This window comes from Rhinatrema bivittatum, chromosome 1, assembly GCF_901001135.1.
Source record: "Rhinatrema bivittatum chromosome 1, aRhiBiv1.1, whole genome shotgun sequence".
NCBI lineage: Eukaryota > Metazoa > Chordata > Amphibia > Gymnophiona > Rhinatrematidae > Rhinatrema > Rhinatrema bivittatum.
Genome location: NC_042615.1, coordinates 208,857,209 through 208,877,627, shown reverse-complemented (window position 1 = coordinate 208,877,627; position 20,419 = coordinate 208,857,209). Strand labels below are relative to the sequence as shown.

Genomic DNA, 20,419 nt, shown 5'->3' with positions numbered 1-20,419 from the left:
ATAAATTGTGTTTAATGATAGAAGCTCAAAGCATGAATTCTACTTTATAAATATATATTGTCCCCATTCAGTAAGCATGTGTAAAGACTATTGTGCAAATCATGACTGAAGAATAAGACTAGGAGCAATACATCTGTTTGAAAACAAAATGACTGACCAGAATTTTCTGCCATTTCAATGAAAGGGGAGTGCTAATGAAATTAGAAAAATTACATGCATATGTGTAATCATATTATTTATCCCTTAATAAAATGGTTTACTTTTTAAATTGATTAACCTTATTCTTTTTATTTAGTTTTCACTGTTGATATTTCAAATGATACAATTGAATTAGAACAGTCCGGAAAGGATTTGATTATCCCTAGTAAAACAATAAGATGAGCTGTAGAATGCTGGTTAGATTTTCCTTTAGAAAAATATCAGACAGATGTGTTATCAATCGCATCCGTTTCAGCAGATTTTATATGGTTCTTTTGTTAGTGCCTATTCTGGTTAGATTTTCATGTCTTTGCTTTTCAGACAATGGGACTCGCTCATAAAGGACTTCCCTTATTCTGGGGCTGATGCAGTAAAACTCGCGTTAAAACAGGCACTGACGTTGAGCAGCCGTTGCCTAACGTGTGCATAGCCACATCTCCTGGGTGCCCAATGTTTTATTTTAATGAGCTGCTGCATTAAAATGGATGCACTAGGGAAGAATTATGTGAACCTAGTGCTCAAACGTATTGGGTGCCCAGGAGACGTGGCTGTGTGCCCACAATTGCAATGGGCACTCAATACAAGCATCCATTTTATCCCACTTCAAGTCAATTTCTGGACGCAATATATACACAGACAATAGTAGGGGGTGAAATCGGCCCGGAATGTGTCTATTGTGTGCGTATATTATGAGTTCAGAATTTTTTTTTATTTTTGTCAAGCCATTACATTATGGGCCAGATTTTAAGATGTAAGCGCGGGCATAGATCGGTGCGCACAAATCTACGCCCGATTTTATAACATGCGTGCGCAGCCGCGTGCATGTTATAAAATCTGGGGTCGGCGCGTGCAAGGGGGTGGACATTTGTGCACCTTGTGTGCGCCGAGCCCTAGGGGAGCCCCGATGGCTTTCTCCGTTCCCTCCGAGGCCGCTCCGAAAATGGAGCGGCCTCGGAGAGAACTTTCCTTCCGCCCCCCTACCTTCCCCTCCCTTCCCCTACCTAACCCACCCCCAACCCTATCTAAAACCCCCCCCGACCTTTGTTTCATACGTTGCGCCTGCCTCTGGGCGTGCCGGCCGAGTGCCGACGCACAATCCCCCGGTACAGCCGCTCTGCGGAGGCCTTGGTCCCGTCCCCGCCCTTTTTTCAAGCCCCGGGACATATGCGCGTCCCAGGGCTTGAAATCCGCCCCTATATCTTTATTCTTAAACACCACAAGCAGTAGGTGTTTAAGAATAAAGGTAGGAACCATACAGGACACTATTTTTTAAATTTCTCCTGAGCTCTTGACTCGCGAATTGCTTTAACACCAGCTCTGTGGCTGGAGTTAAATTTGCCGAATTAAAATGTGAGCGTTGGGCACCCAGCAATTTTCTGCATCAGAGGTAATAGCCAATAGCCTCATCTACATGGAATTTACATATGATGAACGCTGTTGGCTATGCGTTTGTTTATGTTTTTTGGATGCACTAATCTCCTTATTGCATCGGGTGCTAGACTAGTGCGTCTAAAACCCAAGTCCAACCGCACATAAAACTGTGCGCTAGGCTGAATGTACTGTATTGTATTGGCCAGTCTGTGTTTAATCCCTTTTTGGAGAATTATTGCTCCATATGGCACACAACTAATTTATTTCTTCAGGGGCTGCGCCGGCTAACCATTCACTTCCATGCTGACTCTTAATCCCTGGGGGGGGGGGGGGGAGCTCTTGCTTATGGCCCAGACGATGAGAAAAGGTCACCAGTATGTGTGTGGTCATTTGGTGAGAGGCTGTAATAACTCAGACAGGACCAGTTCTGGGTGTTAAAATAAAGTTTACTGATTGGTAATAATAAATTAAAGTCCATTATCCAGAAGTGCGAGTTTACATCTGACTGATGGTGCATTACTGTTTTTCCACTGTGGGCAGGTGTCCTTAATTTAGACCTCTGGGTAGAGCCCATAGTGATTTTTAAATGTGTCCCCAACTTTACTGAAAACCTCTACCTTTAGACATCGTCTTCTCGGACACCCAGCCTGTCCTGGTCCTTAGGGTGGAAATCCGGATGGGATCTTCTGATCTTGTTCTTCCTTCCTTTAGTTTCATTGTTCTTTCATCCTTTATTCTCTGATCTCTCTGGGGGACTTCTCTTAAGGAAAAGTCAGGGGGACCATGCTATTACTCCTACACTGAAATCCCAGTGGGGAGGAGGGATCAAAAAACCTTCCCACACTGTTTAACTTCAAAACATACTTCTAATGGCAAAACTGGACATCTCTTCTGCCTTCTCTGTCTCTCGCAGCAGGATCCATCACTGGTGCTTGACTCCCTAGGGTTTAGAGTAGGCTCACAGGTCTTTGGTCCCTGGTGAGAGCCTTTTTGCCCCTAAAGTCCTAAAGTTACCCCAACTCCTCTCAACCCTAGTCATTGTTCAGCTCTGAACTATCTCAACTCCCGCCCAGCCTTCATACCTTCTCCTTGACCTCCCTCTTACCATCCCAGTACCCCCCCTGCTCCCTCCCCCACTCCTTTCCCCTGCGCCCCACAGCCTCCCTTCCACCCCGCCCTTCACCCTTTAGCAAACTTTCCTTGAAAGTACCTTGCCATAATGTTTCCTTGTTCCCTCCACCCCCTCCTTTCCCCTCCTCGCTCCCTCCCTCTTCCCCCTGCATATAATTGTACATAAGTGCACATGCCTCCTTTATACTGTAAATAAGTTCATCGACTAAGTTTATAAGTGCACACACACGCTTCCTTAACATTGCTTATGCATATTTATTCTTAACATGGATAAGCAAATTCCATGTCGTTCAACAAAGTTGTATCCCTGCTCTTTGACTCTCTATCCTGTACTTTCATATGTTATCCAGTTTCATATTTTATCCAACTAATTCCCAGTTAGCCCTCCATCCTCGTTCATTGTAATTTCCTTTCTCAGTTACTTGTGAACCGACATGATGTGTCCTACGAATGCCGGTATATAAAAAGTGTTAAATAAATAAATAAAATAAATAAAGTGTATCAGGCTTAAAAGTCGATCTCTCTGTAAATTATAAGAAGGACCCTCAGCAGGGAGTGCACTGGAAGGTGTCACGTCTAAAATAAACTCCTTTGGGTGAAGCTGGGAGGCCCCACCAGAGTGTGGAAAAATATGGGCCAGATTTTAAAAACTACGCGCGGGCGTAGATTTGTGCGTGCAACCCGGCGCACACAAATCTACGCCCGCACGCATGTTATAAAATCCAGGGTCGGTGCGCGCAAGGGGGTGCACTATTTTACAGGCTGCGCGTGCTGAGCCGCGCAGCCTTCCTCCATTCCCTCCGAGGCCGCTCTGAAATCAGAATGGCCTTGGAGGGAACGTTCCTTCCGCTCCCCCCCTTACCTTTAATTTTTAAGTTGCGCCTGCCTCCGGGCAGATGTAGGTTGCACATGCCGACAACGGCTGGCTCGCGATCCCGGCCCCGCCCCCTCCCCGCCCATTTTTTCAAGCCCCAGGACATACGCGCGTCCTGGGGCTTGCGTGCATCGCCGAGCCTATGCAAAATACGCTCGGTGCACACAGGAGGCTTTTAAAAGGGTTACGCGCGTATATTAAAATCCGCCCCTATATCTTTACTCCTTGACTGCTTTCTCAAACTGAACCACATGTCTTAAAATGGCTGGGTTAAATAGTGTTCAGGCATCCAATCCAGAACCTCCAAGTGGGAGGGACTGGGTGGCTGTTTGAAAGTGTGTTCTAAGGACAGGGATAGTGACATCTGCTTCCTTGGAAGTTCACAGTAGGGCAAATCTTCCCTATCCTGTCCCCCCGCCCCAGTTCCCCGTGCCCTCATCCCAAGCAATACCCAGGAGTCTCACAGTCTTCTTACAAATCAGATTTTTCAAAATCCCCCCAAGTATCCAAGAACAACCCAATCAGCCAGTTAGAGGACTCAAAGGGATGCTCCCTCGACCTGGCCCAGGAACTGAAGGCAAATGGTACCTGAGTCCAAAGTTAGGCCCAAAAATCAACAAAGGAAAAATCTCCAGAGCTTCCTCCCAACTCAAGAACTGAACTGCACTGCTCCCAAAGCTCACTGCTATAAGCTGCTTTTGTTAACTCACTGGAGGCCAGCCATCCCAGTACACTCAAAAGGAGGTACCGAATGGTTCCTCACAATTTCTCTAACCTAGCCTAAACTGCTTTCTGAATATTTCTTTATTTTATTTTATGTATTTAGAGATTTTATGTACCACCATTCCATATCAAGATCACAATGGTTTACAAAAATAACATTCATAATTGTAAAAGGAAAATTAACATAAAACAAAAGAAATGAAATAATCCAATACAATTAAACCGCATACTGAAAAAGTAAAATACAAATTATACCACAAACTATAACATGATAGATGATACAGAAAGTAATATAACAACTAATATCTTATACTCAGTACATTGAAAGACATGCTTCATTACATTTGTTCTGCATGTTTCCAGAATACCCCAGACTTAATGGTAACATGACCGTAGTGTCTATTACATACACGGGCATTAAAAAGAGGTTGTCTAGGAGCATTTCATGGCAGGGCTAATGCTATTTTAAAAGATACATGCATGCATTTGCCAACTTACTTACATCATTTTACACCTGCTATTTAAGTGATATTAAATGTGTTTATTGTGTAGTGAGGACTGGGTAGACTGAGGGAAGTTCAAGTTGAAGAACCAGAAAGGTCTTGATGACCTGGGGAAGGACTGGCAAATTGGTGGAGTAATTAGTAAACTGGTTGATTTCCTTGGTGCACATGTTTTAAAATTGGTTGACTTACGTGCGTACATCAGGACTTACTCAAGTCCTAGTTCACTTTCATGCATAAAATATATGCAGGTATATTTTTAAAACAGGTAGGAAAAGTACACATAGTCAGTGCATTGATATATGTATAATTTCAATGTACTGCATGTATTCACATGTTAGCACACCTGGGCATGTATGTTGAGAGGTAAAAATACACGTATTTTATAATATGTGTGTATGTGATATGGCGGGATATAAAATTCTCTGTTAAAACTATTCATGACCATGTGTGCACATATATGCCACTGTACGTAATTGTTTGAAAGTTATCCTCCCTGCATTTACTTTTTCTCCTCTAATCTAAAAAGGCTCCCACAAATACCTGTGTGCGGCTAAAAAAATGTGTGTTGTAGGACAACATGTGGACCTTTATCTGCATTGAAGGAAGACAATTTTTAGGCAGCTGGTTAACATAAATGAAACACATTGAAAATTATCCCCTCTAAGTCTACATTTTGACTGAGGGTACTAGAACTCTTATCTTTAGCACACTTTACAAGCAAAGGTCATTCGTTTCGGGTAAAGGATTACACTAGCCATCAGACACCAGGCTGAAGTACACATTTTATAGAAGGACTGGGTTCATTTGTGGTATTTTCCAAAATTTCACCATGATACATTCAGTCCTTAGAGTAATTGCATTTGTGTAATATAATACTTTCAGTCTTTAATCTTGATTTTTTTTTGTCTAGATATAGTTTCCATAACAACGGTTTGTGATATTGAAAATGGAACTTTTAATATACTCACCTCACACTACAGTAATTCTCTGTGGAGTTTATTTAAGTATCCTTAAGAATTAACTCCGACATCTGGTAACATAGGAATTTGGTTTGCATGTTTTGAATATGCTTTTCAATCAAGTGTACCATATTACCCAGTAATTCCACTCTTTTCTTTAAAAATCAGAAATAATCTACCATCATATGACCTCTGAAAGTTTCCCAGGTGATGAAGTATCTGCAGCAAACAATAGATTTTCTCAATAACTTTACTTTTCATAAATATTGTAATTTTTATTTATTTACTTATTACTATTTTATATACCGTAAATTACAAAATGTATACTAAGAAGTGTACAACATTGTACATAAACAATTGGTTATCATCGTGAAGAACATTATTACTTTGTGTCTCATACTATTTCACATTCTTGTAATGTTTGAAATTTCTAATATTTACATATCTCAGTTACTGGTTATACTTCTTTTTTTTTTAACAATGGAAATAAATCTAAAATTAAAGCAGCTTTCCAAACACAATTATTTAGTCACTAGAAATGGTCCCAAATCTCAAATTAAAACAGCATTTCCAAATTCAGTTATACAAACACTGAAAATATGAATAAAAAGGGTCACAAAGAAGTCCCAAATTTTTCATCAAATACTAGACTTCCTCAGGGAAATATATTATGTCTGGATGTCAGGCGCTTGACCTTTTCTTCTGTTCACTGTAGCACTATGTAATTCGGAAAACTGAATGGCATAAAATAACAATAATGATAAGGATTCTGAAAACTGCTCCTACTATTAACTACTCCTTGAGTTCCATTTAATTATTTATCTATTTGACATATATGTATAATGGTTGATTGCATATATGAAGTTCATTTGTTCCTCAGTTTCCTTTCTTTTTCTCATTGTACACTGATTAACGGTCCTAATATTTTTGCACACATAATAACCCTGAACAATTTTCACTTAATTTATTTGCAAAACAAATGAAATAAAATGCATTTATGGACATGAATGCATAGGGACAGTAACTTTCAAAGGGGCACATGGACGCACATTGACGTGTGTGTATCGGAGAGTGGACACAGGGATGCAGCAAATTTATAACATACATACACATACACGTGCACATTTTAAAATAGCCTAGGGCTACTTTACAACTTGATGCACACAGCCGTGCACCTCTGGGTATAAGCGCGTAAGTGGGGGAATTTGATAACAGTTTTCCCAGTTTAGAGCTAGATCCTCCAAACTGGGTGTTTAGCCTGCACCTCCCCCCAAGTTACCCCAGACCCCTTATACTACTCTGGGATGCCTGATTTTTTTTTTTTAATTTACACCTCCTCCATAGCAGAAGTAAAGTTACACGGCACTGGACCTGGGCAGGGCCAGGCGCATAAGTACTTGCATGCACCTCTCTTGACCCTGTCCTGAAATGCCCATGCCCCACCCACACCCTGCCCCTTTTTTATTCAAAGTGAGATATCCGTGTACTGGGAGATGTGCATGTATGTAGGTGGCATTTAAAATCAGGTGGACATGCGCATGTCCTACAGGCGCGCACATTTCTCAATTTTGGCACGCACCTGGCTTTTAAAATTTGCCTTAATATATTTACATCTAGCTATATATTAATATTATTTTCCATTTTATGAACACTATGCTTCATTATACAAGTTCCTGTAGCTTTTTGGGAAGCAGACTGTGTGAGTAATGAAGTAGTTGATTATATCGTAGAACATGCTCTACAGAGAATGCTTAAGTAATGATTTGCTTATTAGCTTATGGCTCTTACCAGCCTCCGAACATAGTAAGCTGGTGGATAGCATTTATTCATTAACTTCTCCAGGCCTAGATGGTGCTGATGGATATAGATGTTCTATTACCCAGTCAGTGTCATTCAGACTGAATGAAATTCTTCCGGGATGTCAGTTTATTGTGGTTTTGCCGTCATCATTTTTTCATACCATGGACAATTGTGCAGACATCTTAAATCATTGTTTTCCAATCAGTGGGCCTTAAGACCTGATCAGGTGTGAGACGGGAAAGTAACCATTGTCAGATGCTTAGGTCCAGACAAGCACTTGGGCTCTGCCTATATCACACTGACTTCTCCCCTAGAAGATCTCTACCAATAAGGACCGGTCCAACTTGTGTTTTAGGGAGGTAGAGAACAATAGCCTGGGTAGTTGGCTTTCCCATGTGGGAGAGGGTAAATGGCAATCCCCTATGTTATATGAATCATTGCCGCCACTTTACTTTGTGGAAATTGTATGTTACCCCTCCAGGGGCAGCATGCCATGGCTGTCCCTTGTTTTATTTTGTTTGAGGAGTAAAGCCTCTGCAGACTCAGAGACTGGGTCCTGGTTCACATGTGGAGTCAGAGTTTTCCCTCAGAACCATTGTTATGGAATTTTTTTCTTTCACTGAGATGGCCATTTTTTACACCCTTCTTATTTCAGTTGGTCGAAGTTCCCCTTTTTTAGATACAGAATTGAGTTTTGTTGGGTTTCCCTGTTTTCAAGGGGCTCAAACATTTTGGTTTAACAGCCAGATGAGAGGGCTACTTCATTGGGAAGGAACCCAGCATCATCTGTATCCTTAAAGATGGATGACTTACTGCTGTTCATAGGGAGGAGAGAGAATGGGAAAGAAGAAGTATTGTGGATTTCTACAAGGGTTCACTTATATCTACAGAAGACAGCTGGAGGCAAAGGAGTGTAACCAGTATCATTCAGGTACTATAAAAAAAAAAAGGAGAAGATAAGAGAACTAATGCTGGAGAGGAAGGAGACATGTGACTGTTTATTTGGAGTCATTTACTTTGGAGTATGAACTCACATTTCCAGCCATATGGGAGGGAAGCTGCGACTGGCCCTAAACCATGAGGGAAGGGAGGAAGGCTAAATTAAATACTGGGAAAATTGGCAACTGAAATTGCTAAATATGATGACAGATGTCACAAATTTATTAAGAGCTAACGGCCGAATTTTAAATCGGCCACGCATGCAAATACCGGCACTTATGCGCACGGCCAGGGCCCTGCGCGCGCCATGCGCATTTTCAAAAGGGCCTGGCCATACACACATGTGCTGGGTCCTGAAAAAGGAGCGGAGGGTGGTCTGGGTGGGGAGGGGCGGGGCAGGATGGAGGCTTGCCAGGACAGCGGCTATTAGCCGCTGTCCCGGGGAGACGCATGCCGGCAGCTGCTGAGGAGCAGTAAGTAAAAAAATTAAAAAAATTGGAGTAGCTAGGTAGGCATTAGGGGTTAGGGTAGAGAGGGGAAAGGGAAGGAAGGTTAGGTAGGGGGGTAGGGAAGTTCCCTCCCACTCCGCTCCGATTAAGGAGCAGACTGGGAGGGAACTGGGGGAGGTCCAATTGTGTCACCGCGCATATTCATGCAAAATTTGGCCCCAGAGCACGCACCGCCCACACATGCACGCATGGATTTTAGGCCATCAAATTTTATAACATGTGCGTGCCGGCGTGTGCATGTTATAAAATCAGCACATCCACATGCGCATGCAAGCACCTTTTGAAACCTACCCCTAAATGTGTAACATCATACTTGGGAAATACAGCTGTAAAGAACATCTTAATAATTGCACTAACCTTCACTAAAGATTATGCTGGAAATTGTCATAGCTTCCAGCATACTTATTTCTTCAGTTTAAATTTCAGAGACATCATCAGTACTGTTTTCAAAAACTGTGTACTGGGATTTGAGGATAAAGCAATGCACATGATCTAGAAGATCTATCTTCCCCCCTCTCAGCGAATCCTGGATATTAAGATCATTGAACAACACGGGAAGTTATAATATTGAGGATGGTATATGAGGTGTTGGCCCTTGGGACCTTATCTGGGAGTTTCATGTTAAATAAATCTACTGCTTTAGCATTTAACTTACAAAAGGGAAACTTTGAATAAATTAGGAAACAGAAAAAAACTAAAAGTTGCAGTTACAAACTTTAAGGGTTTACATCAGGCACCAACACTGTTTAAAAATAGCATCTTGGAAGCCCAGACCAGATATATTCCATGCATTAAAAAAAAAAAAATGGAAGGAAGGCCAAATGACTCTTGGCATGGTTAAAAGGTGAGGTGAAAGGCTATTTTAGCCAAAAGAACTTCTTTCAAGAATTGGTAAAAAAAAATCCAGCTGAAGAAAAGAAGAAAAAGCATATGCACTGGCAAGTTAGATGTAAAGCACTGATAAGGAGGGCAAAAAGAGAATTTGAAAAGAAGCTCCATAGAGGCAAACATTCACAATAAAAACTTTTTAAATATATCCAAAGTAGGAAGCCTGTGAGGAAGTCGGTAGGATCATTAAATAATTGAGGGGTTAAAGGGGTACTTAGGAAAACCAGGCCATAGTGGAAAGATTCAATGAACTCTTTCTTCGGTGTTTACTGAAGAGGATGTTGTGGAGAGACCCATGCCAGAGATGGCAATTTAATGGTGATAATTTGGAAGAACCGAAAAAATCACAGTGAACCTGGAAGATATAATAGGGTAGATTGACAAATACTTTAAAATTAATATACCATGGGGTAGATTTTCAGACCTACGTGCGGGCATACATGTGCGCACGCTACCCAGCACGCACATGTGTACGCCTGATTTTATAACATGCGCACAAAGGGGTGCGCATGTTATAAAATCGGGGGTCGGCGCGCGCAAGGGGGTGCACATTAGTGTACTTTGCGTGTGCCGACGCCCGCAGGCTTCCTCTGTTCCCTCACAGGCCACTCCGAAATTGGTGCGGCCTGTGAGGGAACTTCCCTTTCCCCTTAACTAACCTTCCCACCCATTCAACTAAACGTCCCCCCCCCCTTAGCCCTACTCTAACCCCCCCTAATTTCTTATTTCACCTTGCGTGGGCGGCAGCCTGCCGGCACGCGATCCTCCAACACAGCAGCAAATGGCCGCTGTGTCGGAGGCCTCTGGCCATGCCCCTGCCCCCAGACCGCCCCGCACCACCCCTTTAGTAAAGCCCCGGGACTTAGATGCATCCCGGGGCTTTACGCACGTCACCGGGCCTTTATAAACTAGGCCCTGTGCACGTAAGGTGATTTATGCCCGTAGAGCTTTTAAAATCCGGCCCTATGTGTGCTGTTTTTATAGGGAAAAGGTACCCATAGAAAAAGCAGGTGCAAATCTCTCTGCTAGCTTTTCCTTGGGCAGCTTTTCAAAGGGAACACATGCTTGCACATTCTCTTTTGAAAACAGGAACAATATTTGTGGGTTAAATTATCCACAAACTTTTGAAAATTGCCCCATAAATAGTGAAAAATTACTTAGAATACTCAAAGTAGGTAGAGTGAATCAACTTTTGAAATAATCTATTAAAAAGCATGCCCTCTCTTAGGAATGATGATTTTATTGACCAAGTATATCAAGCAGCATCTGACAGCGCATTACAAAACCACGTCACTGTTGAAATACTAGTTAACAAGCTTTGGGATTAGTATTGCAGGTTGGAGGCACAGACACTGGCAATCTTTCCAATGTACAGGGTTTGCTAATTAATACAATTTTCGTGTTAAGAAAATTATTCTGTCTTTACAAATCCCTCTTACAAAGGCCATAGTGATTAAAAGTTATTTAATCAATTTTATTGTCCATCCTACCACAAATGCCCAGAACAGATCACAATAAGATATTCATAGTAACACATATATTACAACATACAAAACATGACCATAACCTGGACACAACTTACATCCCCCTCCACCAGGAAACAGATATGTTTTAAGACCCTGCTAAACCGTTTCAATATCCACTCTTGAAGTAGCCTTACAGCTAAAGTATCCCACAACCATGGAACCACACAGCAAAACTCATGGGCCCAAACCCTTGCCTGTTTTATAGCATGCACTAACAGAATTTGCAAATGTAACTGTTTCCCCCCCCCCGCCCCCATTTGGTGCTTTATCTGTCACTAAGGGGTGGTACGGGTCTGGGTTCAGACCAGACGGGGAGGAAGAATAATCTTCCGGGGCCACTGGTGTTTCTATCCACTTTTCACCCTCAATGCTCATATTGGAGGAGGAGGCCCTCCAACAGGGGCCAAACAATCCAGAGAAGGAGCAGTGAAGGCAATAACAGAAAGAGTATATAAATCGATTCACACCAATGTCCAGCCATACAGTTCAACTACTAAAAAGGGTAGGAAAATCAGGAAATAAAACTCTCTGAAGTCATAATGTGAATAAAACAGAAAATGTCATAATGCCTCTGTTTCGCTCCATGGTGAGACCACACCTTGAATACTGTGTACAATTCTGGTCGCCACATCTCAAAAAAGATATAATTGCAATGGAGAAGGTACAGAGAAGGGCTACCAAAATGATAAAGGGGATGGAACAGCTCCCCTATGAGGAAAGACTAAAGAGGTTAGGACTTTTCAGCTTGGAGAAGAGATGGCTGAGGGGGGATATGGTAGAGATGTTTAAAATTATGAGAGGTCTAGAACAGGTAGATGTGAATCGGTTATTTACTCTTTCGGATAGTAGAAAGACTAGGGGGCACTCCATGAAGTTTGCATGGGGCACATTTAAAACTAATCGGAGAAAGTTGATTTTTACTCAACGCACAATTAAACTCTGGAATTTGTTGCCAGAGGATGTGGTTAGTGCAGTTAGTATAGCTGTGTTTAAAAAGGGATTGGATAAGTTCTTGGAGGAGAAGTCCATTACCTGCTATTAAGTTCACTTAGAGAATAGCCACTGCCATTAGCAATGGTAACATGGAATAGACTTAGTTTTTGAGTACTTGCCAGGTTTTTATGGCCTGGATTGGCCACTGTTGGAAACAGGATGCTGGGCTTGATGGACCCTTGGTCTGACCCAGTATGGCATTTTCTTATGTTCTTATGTTCAAATAAAATAGTCTTTAATATATCTTAAAAGGTATAATCCAGGCCACAATACCAAAAATCAAGAATAGCTTAATAAATATAATAGCAATGGAGATTATTGTCAATTTGTCCATCTTAGATGTTACCTCCCTTCTCACTTCTCCTGCACCATTATTCATAGAGAAAAACTGTTCCCCTTGCAATGTAGGAAAAATGGAATGGGGTTCCAGCATGAAGTCAATCACCAAATAGAAGAAAAATCTCTAAGTACAAAAACTGCAGGACCAGGACAACTGACCCCATGTACAACAACATTCAATTCAATTGGTCCAAATTTTAAACTTCTTTAACTGGAAAACACTCTCAATGGGGATTAAGCCTTTGTAACAAAAAATATCAACATCTTCTTATTTTTGCTTCTTCAGGTCGTTCAGCCAACAAGATCATTGCTCCAATTCCCTGGGATACCAGAAGGTACATCCTTCCCTTTGGAGTGGTCAATTCCAAAAAATATCTTTTTTTCCAAAAGATCCTTGAATATAAAAAATACCAAAGTGATGAGCAGAAGGCTCATCCAAAAAGTACTCAACACTCTTCCTTTGAGACCCTGTGGAAAATCTAAACTCCACCCCCCTTCCTTAAGTGCCTGAGGGGATACAAAGCTATTCAAAATAGTTAAAATAAAAATAGTCAAAATAGTGAAAATAAAAAAATCCAACTCCTACTTGCCTGAGATCCTGAGGGGGTCTGAGCCTTCCTCCTACCCATTCTCAGCTCCTCCTTCTCACTGACATTCTGAACGTGTTCCTGGGAAATATATACCTCAGATTCCATACCCCAAAAAAGTGAGGTTATCACACTGAGAGGAATCAAAAATAGAAAAACCCTTCCTACCGCCCATAAGTAGAAAACACAGGGAAATGTTAGTGATGGCGTGTAACCCCATTACACAACAACCCTGCCATGGAGACTGAAGTGCACAAAATGGCTGGTGCAACAAAAGGTTACGTGTCATATAACCCAGGGCCATGCTATTTCAAGCCTTAAAAGCCGTAGTTAAAGCTTTAAATAAATAGTACCCTTTGGTGTGCACAGGCGGCCTATGCAATCTTCTTAAAGTAGGGTAAACATGTTCTTTCCTCCAAACCTTTACCAAAACCTTTCCTGCAGCATTTGGCACTTGCTGCAGTTCATATTCTGCTTGACATCCTTAGGTACAGGGAATTGCAGTATTCAAGATGTGACATGAGCAGTGCATATACCATCTTCACAAAATCCTCAGGCATAAAAAATCCCTGGATTGTTTGCAATTGACACAGAAAATAAAACCCCAATTTGGTCATGGCAACCACCTGGCCTTTCAAAAAGTTAATCTAAAACCGTGTTTCCCAAACTTTGCAAGCTAAAGGCACACCTACATTAACAAAAATGTTGTGTGGCACACCAGTCTCCACAAAGAAGGCAGTAGAGACGTGGAGAAGACTAATTTACCCAAAAGAAGAGCTAGGAAAGCACTGTGAGTAGTTTCTTCCAATTTTAAAACAAAGGAAGAGAGTGGGTGGGTAGACACATGAATCTGTGACAATGGACCAACTTCCTCTATGGAAATGCAGAATAGGTGCTTACACCAGTGCGACAGATTTGTGAAGAAAAGTTGCTGAGGCAAGAGGGAGGGTTTGCCAGCAGTTGGGGGGGAGGGGGTTTTGGAGGGTGTTATAACAATTTATTTGGTGCTGCCAGGAGGGAAGAAGGGTGATAAGCAGGAGTATGGGATGGGGGTGGGGGTTTTACTGGTTATATATTCGGTAAACTATTCAGTGATAATTGAGCCAGCTAAATTAACTTAAGGTGAGTTCTCAGCCCTAACCAGTCAGCTAATTTGTGGCTGAAAATTCCCTAAAGTTAGCTGCTATAATTTAGCCGTCAGTCTAGCCGCTGAGTAACTTAGTGAAAATTTAACTTATACATCTTAAATACACAAGACATAAGGAAGTTATTTTTATAAACATGAGTCATATTTTTTATACAAATGCTGTCTATTCGGTGCCTAACTGCAATCAGTTCTAATCCTGCTTAACATGTATGTATGTATGTATGTATGTATGTATGTATGTATTTATTTATTTATTTATTTAGAGCTTTTCTATACCAGCATTCATGATACAATCACATCATGCTGGTTTACAGTTAACAGGGGGTGTAAAAAGCCTTGAACATTTAATAAGTGAAGAGGAGCAAAAAAAAGTTAAAATAAAACAAGGGTGCTAGAACTAGGGGAAGAAGAAGACAAAGCTAGAGTAACTTAACAGTAGGATGAGCAATTATTTACATTGTGCTGAAAGTCACTCAATAGTTATTGCGGTGCTTCAGTTAGGTTCGGGAAAGGCTTGTTTAAACAGCCAAGTCTTAAGCCTTTTTCTGAATGTTAGTAAGCATGGTTCCTGTCTGAGATCAGGGGGAATGTCTTTGAAATGAAGAGGAAAATGGATGCAAGTTTAAATTACTGTGAGATTGCAGCCTTCAACAAAGTAAATCCCTAATCCAGAAATTATGCTACCATATTAAATTGCATCAGGAATACATTTTAAAACTGCAGTGCTCTTTGTATCCACATGGAGGCAGCATGGTAAAAGACAAAAGCACTTCTATGGTTTATTTTTGTAACCCTACAAGGTTCCAGGGAAAAGTCTAAAAGTTATATTCTGAAAAAAAAAACAGTAATTCTTATAGAACAGATGCAGATGAGAATAGTGATGTTTGAATAGAGGAAGAAAATATATGGGTTATTTAAAATAATTCAAGTAATGAACAAATCTGTTTCCAGTAGAGGAGATGAAAAAAGTAACTTGGAAGAAAAAATTTTTTTGTATGCGTTGCCTTAGAAGATTGAAAGCTGAATAAATTACAGAGCCCTGATGAATTACCATATCTGTTTTCTCTAAAGGCAAGTGAATCTCCCATCACCATGCACTCCTTCACACTGATCCCCTTCGATGCACTGCTCCAAGAGTTGAGGGATTCTGGAGGCTGCTATCTGACCCTCCATAGTGACTGTGCCTGGGGGTCAGCTCAGCCCATCATCACTCAGCACCAATGGACAGTCTCCTGGGCTTTCTAGGAATTGCCTAAAAAGATCTATCTAATCACGCGTGACAGTTCCAAGCTCCTGCTGCGTGCAGCATGTCAGTACTTTTTTTTTTTTTTTTTTTGACCAGAACGGGTGGATGTTAGTTTTGACTTTCCTTGCCATTTATGGTTTTTGTCTGAGATATTTTAGCATTAATTGAAGGGGTTTTGCCTTCTAATCAGTGTGCTTCTGGCCCTTTTTTGTTTTATCTTTGTTATATATTGCTCAGCAATTCAACTTTTATAGATTTTTTTGCCATCCTGTCAGTTGACCCATTTTGAGTTGTGGCCTCTTCAGGCCTCCTTGGCTTGCATATAATTTTCCAACTTCAGGTTGTTATCGTCATCTTGCTTACATTTTTCAGCCTTTGATTTTGCATTATCTGTTTTTCTCGTGGTTAGGGCCCTCCTATTCAGAAGTAGCAGAAAACTTTCTGCAGTGGGAGGTATTGCTTTTTTTTGAGTGGTAATGAGGGTCCATTCCCTAAAGGGTGGGTCAGAGTATAGAGGCTATAAAAGGATCGGTCCTTGAGGAGATGTATTCTAGGGAGGGCAGGAGAGGCAGACAAAGGGCTGTGTTCTTCAGGACTCCAAGGAGGGAAAGGGCAGCCACCTTTCTCGTCCATCGGAAGAGGAGTGCGCTCTCCTGGGTGAGAAGTGCAAATCTAGGAAGGTGCACTGCTGCAAGAGCTGAGGGATTCTGGACTTCTGCTGCTGTCCAACCCCCACAGTGACTGTGCCTAGAGCCCTGCTCAGTCTACCGTGCAGGGCGTTCACTGCAACCGTTTCTGGAGGTTCAACTTTGGACATTCACCACCCCTCGAGAGATACAGAAGAAGGTCAGTTCTCCTGCTGAATCCCATCATCTGCTTCAGTCTGCACTCTTCAAGGAAGAACTGCAAAGGAGAAAAGCAAAGTGATTAGTGATTGCCCAGTGTGCAGAGTTATGGAATAGTGCACGTCGACTTTCTCCACCTCACATGGCAATGAGCGACCCTCCTACTGCCACCTCACCAGTGCACTGAGCGACTGGGCTCTGATATCAAGCTTTTAATGTTAAGAATCTGGTTTGCATTAAGTGCACCAAGTCAGACACAAATAGGCTCAGAGAAGGAAGTTTATCCATCCCCTCAGAGTTGACCAGTCTCAAAGCCCTAAGATTTGGCATTAAGAAGCCGAGGATTTGAAGAAACTGTTGGCCCACTGTATTTTTGGGGACCTGGCAGTTTCCTCCTGCTGTTTTTGGACTTCCAGTTCAATCAGAAACAGGGCTGTAATGACACTATGAGCCTTTGTTTATGTAGCAAGCTACTATAAACCAGGTTCCTGATCCCATGAGCTTATGTGTTCAAGCCTTATAATGAGGTCTTAGCTGAGTCTGGATCTGAGTGATGTGTTTTGGACCTGCCAAAAAGGGTTTTTCAAACATGCAAAAATTGCAAGCCACCACAGCCAAGATAAAGGAATATAAAAATACATCAAAAACCCTGTGTGCTTTCCTTTGAATGACAAATGTTCTGCAAGAACCAGAGTCCAGCACTCACAATATTAACATATTTGGAAAAGGGCTGCACTGTTTAGCTTGCCCAGAGAACAGCACTACCATAGCCAGCAGAGGAAAAAGCCAAAGGAATGCTGGGAGACCATTTAAGGAAGAAAAAGCTCAATTTGGTTGCCTCTATCTGTGTGTGAGGTGTGGGAATGGTCAGGAATTGGAGCCAGGAAGAGAGGAGTGTATCTATCAGCTATGCAATCAGTTCTCCTGAAGAACAAATTATCAAGAGGGAGAGGCAGAAGTCTGCGTTCTGAGGAAATAGAGAGACAGACAACTGTTCTTGCTTCATAGCCGAGCTACATGTAAAATCCCAACAAGGGACAGAGGAGCCAGGTGCTGAGAGACTGAGAGACTTCATTCAAGAGATAGCCAGAGATATTAAGAACATAAGAACATATTGCAGCCTTTTTGTGTATCGGGGCCATTGCTAGGTCTGCTGCACTACCTCAGTCACTTGACTGTGGATGATGCTTTGTTTTTATGTTTTGCTTCTGTACCTCTTTGGTGACATTGGGTTCACTGATTGCAGCAGGTCTGAGTGATTCTATAGCCCCATCACCATCCTGATCGGCAGATAAGTAGCAAGAATACAAGTCAGGATGTGTGAAAGGTAGGTAGTCCCAGTAGTAATCAGCACAGCAAAAGCTCTCATTCCTTCCATTTCCTCTCCAAGAAGACATTGGGGTAGATTTTCCACTTTGCTCGCGTCCATCTGCGCCGATTTTCTACCAGGCATGTGGCGGCACGCGCTTGGTGGAAAATCCATGGGCCGCATGCACATGTGTGCTGGATTTTAGAATCCATGCACGTATGTGTGGGCAGACCATGCAAGGGGGGATTTTTGCAATTTCCATGCGGTGAAGCATTCCAGCCTTCCCCAGTTCCCTCCCAGTCTGCTCCAATTAAGAGGCAGACTGGGAAGGAACTTCCCTACCTCCCTACCAAACCTCCCTTCCCTTTCCCCTTCCCCTTCCCCTCCCCCTCTCCTCTCCTCTCCTCTCCAACCCCTAAACCCTACCTTTTTCTATTTTTTACCTTTGTTTCACAACTTACTTCAACTCCCGAGCTGAAGTAAGTTGTGCATGCTGGCAGCTGGGTCTTCGGGACAGCGAACAATTGGCGCTGTCCTGGCCTGCCCCCAACCCACCCTCCTCTCCCTGCCCAGAGCACACTCCCCCGGCCCGCACCTTTGAAGAAGCCCGGCTCTTGTATGCATACCGGGCTTTCCGCGCGCGGCCGGGCCCCTTCGAAAATTGGCTCAGTGTGCGCAAGGCCCGGATTTGTGGGCAGGGTCGGTTACCCTTATTTATACTCCCTCAGGATAGGGAAGAACTTTATAGTGTACAGACGCAGTGGATGGTGAGCCAGTGACTTTCCCTCCTTTGAAATAAGAGATTGAATTTTCATCTGATTTTTTTATGAGTCTCAGTAAATCCCACAGGCAAAAAATGCAGTGGACTTGTCCTGCAGATCTGATAAGTTAAAAAAAATCTGAGCAATCTAAAATGGGCTGAAATCCACTTGTTTCAAGTTCTGATTTTTGAATGTTAGCATGCATGGGTTGATAGATTAGCAACAGAATATTTCCGTGAGATAATTTTAGAAAAATCTATGTCAGTCACTTTAACATTTAGGAGCACACTGTTTTGTCCTTCAGTATATGGCTGAAATGTGTTGTATATGATCTTTTTATAGAGTTCTCCTCACCATGGCATACACTTTACTGGATTCATCATTGCTTTTGTTGGTTCACTTCTCCTGACATTTATTGGTTTCTATGTGACCCATCAAACCAGAAAAGTGAAAGGGGTCTTCCCTAGCAAGAATATGGTAAGTTCCAATTTGAAGCATCTCCAATTTAGTTTGCTCTATTTTATGGGGGGGGGAGTATTCCTGACTGTTCTAATATTAGGCTAATCATTTAAATTCATTTTTCAAGAATTCTGTTTGCTATGCTTATTCTATGAGATACAGGCAGCATGGAGTTTAGTGTCTTTGAAGGAGTTGGTGCTTGAAGCAAGGGAAATGCACATGTTTACTTTCTATTGTTTCATCACTTGCATGGTCTAAAAAAAAATATAACTTGCTACTGGTGGATTGAATAATAGGTTTCCTTATGGATGTTGACGCATTATAGCAACTTCACCCAGGACAGAACAAGTCCGATGAGCGTTCGGGTGTTGCTGAAAGAAACTCTTCTATTACCTCCTGAGGAATGGAAGAGATTCGTGCATTGCAGGAAGAGCAGTTCACACTTCAGAAGATCTTCGATTTGCTTTTACTTACTCCATTCCTGTGTGCAGAAGCTGTCATAAGTTGGAGCTGCATTAACAGAGCTGCCGTCAAGCTCATCGGTTCTCAAACTGCTGTCTTTTAGATGTCTCTTGAAAGAGTGCCTCATGTCTGACGGAACTTGTTTATCCTGGTGCCCAGGTTAGGCATCTTATAAAAAAAAAAATACCCTGCTACAGAAACAAGTATGAGAGAATACACTACATTCACTGGAATGAGGGAGCAAACCATTTCTGTTTTCCAGTTTATTGAAATTTCATTTCCTGCTGTTTTCTGAGGGCAACAGAGCAGGTTACAATGAAAAAACTTATTAACATATTCACATATAAATGAATATATAAAACTACAAACAAACCATTAATAATACAAGATTACAATAAATATAAGATCTAATTTGTACCCATGAATTTATCAATCTATCATAACCAAATATTTGGACAAATGATGAATGTGGACCAAGGTCAATAGGAAGTCTCTATCCTGAAAGTTGATCTTCTTAAACGAAATCCTTCCATCAAAATGTATCTCATAAAAGCCTTATGTGTCATTTGAGGCATAAAGAGGATTGAATGGATAAAGAAAATTCTTTCTGGGCCTGATTTTCAAAGCCTTTTACATGTATAAAGACGGATTTATGTGAATGAAGGGATGTTATAAAATTTCCTAGGGCTCAGGGCACGTAAAAGTACACATGTAACCTGAGTTTGTTTGTACTTTTCTGTGCACTGCCATTGGAAGTTTCAGAATTGTGAATTATACTCATACGTTTTATATTTTACAAAAAAAAGTTCACCCGCAGAAGTTACGTCATCGACAAAGCAGGTGGAAA

General features: G+C 41.8%; 1 protein-coding gene across 3 annotated transcripts in view; it reads left to right on the top strand.

The window, feature by feature from the left end:
- Positions 1-20,419, top strand: part of EVC2 (EvC ciliary complex subunit 2) — a 440,866-nt gene that overhangs the window by 96,153 nt on the left and 324,294 nt on the right. For all 3 annotated transcript variants that reach the window (XM_029591151.1, XM_029591159.1, XM_029591169.1), the window contains exon 7: positions 18,994-19,128. In XM_029591151.1, coding sequence (XP_029447011.1) covers positions 18,994-19,128 — 135 coding nt within the window. The remainder of the gene's footprint in view (positions 1-18,993; positions 19,129-20,419) is intronic.